Source organism: Etheostoma cragini, chromosome 14 (assembly GCF_013103735.1).
Source record: "Etheostoma cragini isolate CJK2018 chromosome 14, CSU_Ecrag_1.0, whole genome shotgun sequence".
In the NCBI taxonomy this organism is placed as follows: Eukaryota; Metazoa; Chordata; class Actinopteri; order Perciformes; family Percidae; genus Etheostoma; species Etheostoma cragini.
The window spans coordinates 19,708,114-19,711,617 of NC_048420.1; the positions used below are offsets into that span (position 1 = coordinate 19,708,114).

At 42.8% G+C, this 3,504-nt stretch overlaps 1 protein-coding gene across 1 annotated transcript; it reads right to left on the reverse strand.

The window, feature by feature from the left end:
* Positions 1-268: 268 nt before the first annotated feature.
* Positions 269-1,671, reverse strand: LOC117956905 (free fatty acid receptor 3-like). The gene has a single exon (XM_034892225.1). It carries the CDS (start codon positions 1,485-1,487, stop codon positions 486-488), a length of 1,002 nt encoding a protein of 333 aa, XP_034748116.1. The 5' UTR covers positions 1,488-1,671; the 3' UTR covers positions 269-485.
* Positions 1,672-3,504: the final 1,833 nt, after the last annotated feature.

Genomic DNA, 3,504 nt, shown 5'->3' on the forward strand with positions numbered 1-3,504 from the left:
TTTAAAGATGATTTTAGTGATCGGCAGCAGGTCGCGTTATGTTACAGTCCTATATGTTTAGGTTATGGACACCAGTTGTAATTCCGTTGACTGTTTTCTGTGACATCTCTTTTTTTTTTCTTCAGTTTTTTAACATCTACAAGCATAAACAAACATGAACATGACTTGTATGCTGATACCACTCACTCAATTTCAGCTGTGAATGTTGCGGCTTAACAGAAACAAAATCAGCAGATACATAACAGAAAGTCAACATTTGAGTGTGTATTGCGTCCCTTTAGGCTCTGTGAAAGGTACCGGCATGCAGCATACTAACTTGTCTGTCAGCAACAGGGTTCATCTAAAGTTTGCCCAAAGCCCCGTTCATTGGTTAGAGTGGAATGACAATTCCCAACCCTTCATTTTGTCCATATTTTTTTTGCATGAAATAAACTAACACGGCCTACTGTAAAAAACAAATGATAATAATAATTTCTCCAAAACTTTCAAGGAAGAGGGGCTTCCTTGTATTTTTCAGTCTTGGAGGGTCTCTGGTTAGGAGAGTGAGGAGCGCCTCCACACCTCAGGATGTGCAGCTTTGCCATGATGTTCCTGAAGCAGTGATTTAACGTGCTTCTGACAGCAGCTGAGGAGAAGTAGAAGATAAATGGATCCAGGCAGGCGTTCAAGGTGCTGGAGAGCAAAGCAATGTCCCTCCACTCCTCACTCTCCTTACGAACATACCCCACCACGTGGGAGGCGTTGTAAGGGGCAAAACAGACGGCGAAGACTATCAGCGTGCCGAGCGCCAGACCAATGGCACGCAACCTCCGGCGCCTTCCGATGTTAGGAAGACGGGACAGGATGTGGATGAAGTTGACGTAGCAGAAGCAACAGATGATGAAGGGGACGCAAAAGAGAACACAGAAGAGCTCCAGGCGGACTGGCAGCAGGATCTTCAGCTCGTCCTCTGAGAAAATCTGGTAGCAGTTGGGTGGAGGTGGAGGCGGTGCAGACTTACTGGCGGTGCTGCCATTGCTGTTGTCAATGTCTTCACCTTTGATCCACTGGGCGTAGGGCATGATGTAGACGATGCTGAGGTTCAGAGAGGTCACCACCCAGAACATGATGCTGGCAAACACAGCGTAGCGAGGTCGGCGACACACAGAATACCTGAGGGGGAAGGCCACCCCCAGGTAGCGCTCCACACTCACAGCTGTGAGGAGCAGGGTGCTGTTGTAGATGGTGACGTAGAACATAAAGCCAGTGAAGGGACAAAGGGAGTAGGGCAGCACCCACGCCATGTTGTCGAAGGCCTCCTTCATCTTAAATGGCAGGAAAGCCAGGAAGATGAGGTCGGAGATGGTGAGGTTGAGGAGGAGGATATCTATCACGACTGCCTTGCGACGCACCTTGCGGCACAAGGTGCAGAATGCCAGGATGTTGGTGGGGACCCCCATCAGGAAGGTGAAGATGTAGACGGAAAGCAACAGTTCACTGCACACCATAGCGACTGCTCACACCAGGGATTCTCAGACTCTCTCAGACACTGGACACAAGAAAACACGAATCATGAGTCCTAAAAGCAAAGCATTCGTGCCTGATTTTGCAGAATAGTTAACATTTTAGAGACACATTCCCTCTTTTGAATATCTGACTGAGAACAAAGATCTAGCCTAAACAAGGGAACGTCTAAGGTCTGGTCTGGTTTTGTCTCTTTGGACGGTGACGTTGGTCAAAACAACTCTTTGGTCAAGTATGAAATATCTCAACAACTGATGAATGGATTGCCAGTAACCTTTTTGTATCAGACATTCATGCTCCCAAGAGGATGAATCCGATTGAATTTGACCATCCGCTGACTTTTCCTGTGGTGCCACAACAAGGTTAATTTGTGGATTGGAGTGAGATGTCTCAACACCTATCAGACGGATTGCGATTTCATTTTGTGTAGACAGTCATTTCCCATCAGCCTTGGCTGTACTTAATGCTAATAATGAAATGTTATTATCGTAACACACTAAGTTAAGATAGTAAACCGGGCAAATATGACACCCATTTAACATGTTAGTACTGTCATTGTGAGCATGTCAGCATGCTTACCATCTCTGGTATAATTTTCTGAAGGAACCCCTGCGTCTACAGCAGACAAGCCTCACAATTACATTTATCTGAAGATTTTCAAAAGAGATTTTTCAGGAAAACCTACAGTACATCAGGTCAGATTCAAGTCCTCCTTAAAGGAAATGAGTCCTTTCTTCTTTTCTTTTGTACAAAACTAAATTAAACATGAAAGACAAAAGCTGTTCCTAATGACTAGCTTACTAATTTACTACATTGCAACAGTTGCAAGTAAAGATGTATGTAGTTTCCTTCAGATAGCTGACAAACCGGTTGAAATTAAGATCTTCTTATAAACGTCCTATAAGCTTTCAAATTACATTGAGGAAATTAATAGATGCAAATTGATAACATTGACAGTGCAGAAATGAACACGAATCAGCCTTCAGTTGGTTTTAAAGGAAATGTTATTCTATATACATTTTTGTTTCTTATTGTCAACAAATCCCATCCAAAGACCAAAACGACAATGTCTTAGTCTATCAATACTTTCCAACTCCCCTACCCTGTGTGTGGCACTCTGACTGCTTCACACTGGAAAAGTACATTTAAAAAATAATGAAAAATACTTTGCATACATTTCTTTAAAAAAAGATTAAATTTCCTTGGGCTGACTGGGCGCTGTAGCGGTAAACATATGCTACTCAAATAGGAGTAAATTGTAAATATGTTGGGGACTATTTTTTGGGGATTGATTAAAATAAACTACAGTGCCCGTTCACGGTAATGAAGGATCATATCACCCATCACAATGTTTGCTTTAAATGCTTTAAATTACACTAATAGAAGATTTGACTCAAATCTTTAAAAAAAGGGAAACAAATGTGGATGTACGGCCTTCATAAGTTACTAATAAGAGGTGTGACGAACTTACCTCTGCAGAGCTTGAAAAACCAGGCTCTCCATCACTGGGACTCTGACAGCATGCTTTGCCTCCTGGAGTCAGACTGTTTGGTCACATCACCAGGCTGCTCTTAATATGCATGCCCTACTGAAAATGTCTGCTATCTCGCCTTCAATAGGGGGAAATTTAATAAGCTCCTGGACACAATCTTTGCTCTCCAAACATCATCTCTCAGCAACCGCTTAAACGCTTGCTGTGATGTGGGCGGAAATGTGTCGTCATAACTTTTGTTGTGTGAAAGGCTTTGATAGGGACATGGAGAAGGGCAGATGTTGCATGAGGGAAAGTTAATGCTGGCCACCAGAGGGCAGAGAACTCAGATTTACATGTTCCACCCTGATGGTTCCCATTAAAAAATTGCAATTCTTGTCGTGTATTCACAATTGTTGATACAAAGGACAAGCTATACATTCCTTTGGTAGTTTTATTTACTGATAAGTTTGAAATTAAGTCCCAGAGCCTTCATCTCTTATGAGATTTTATCTTTTTATAAACCCAAC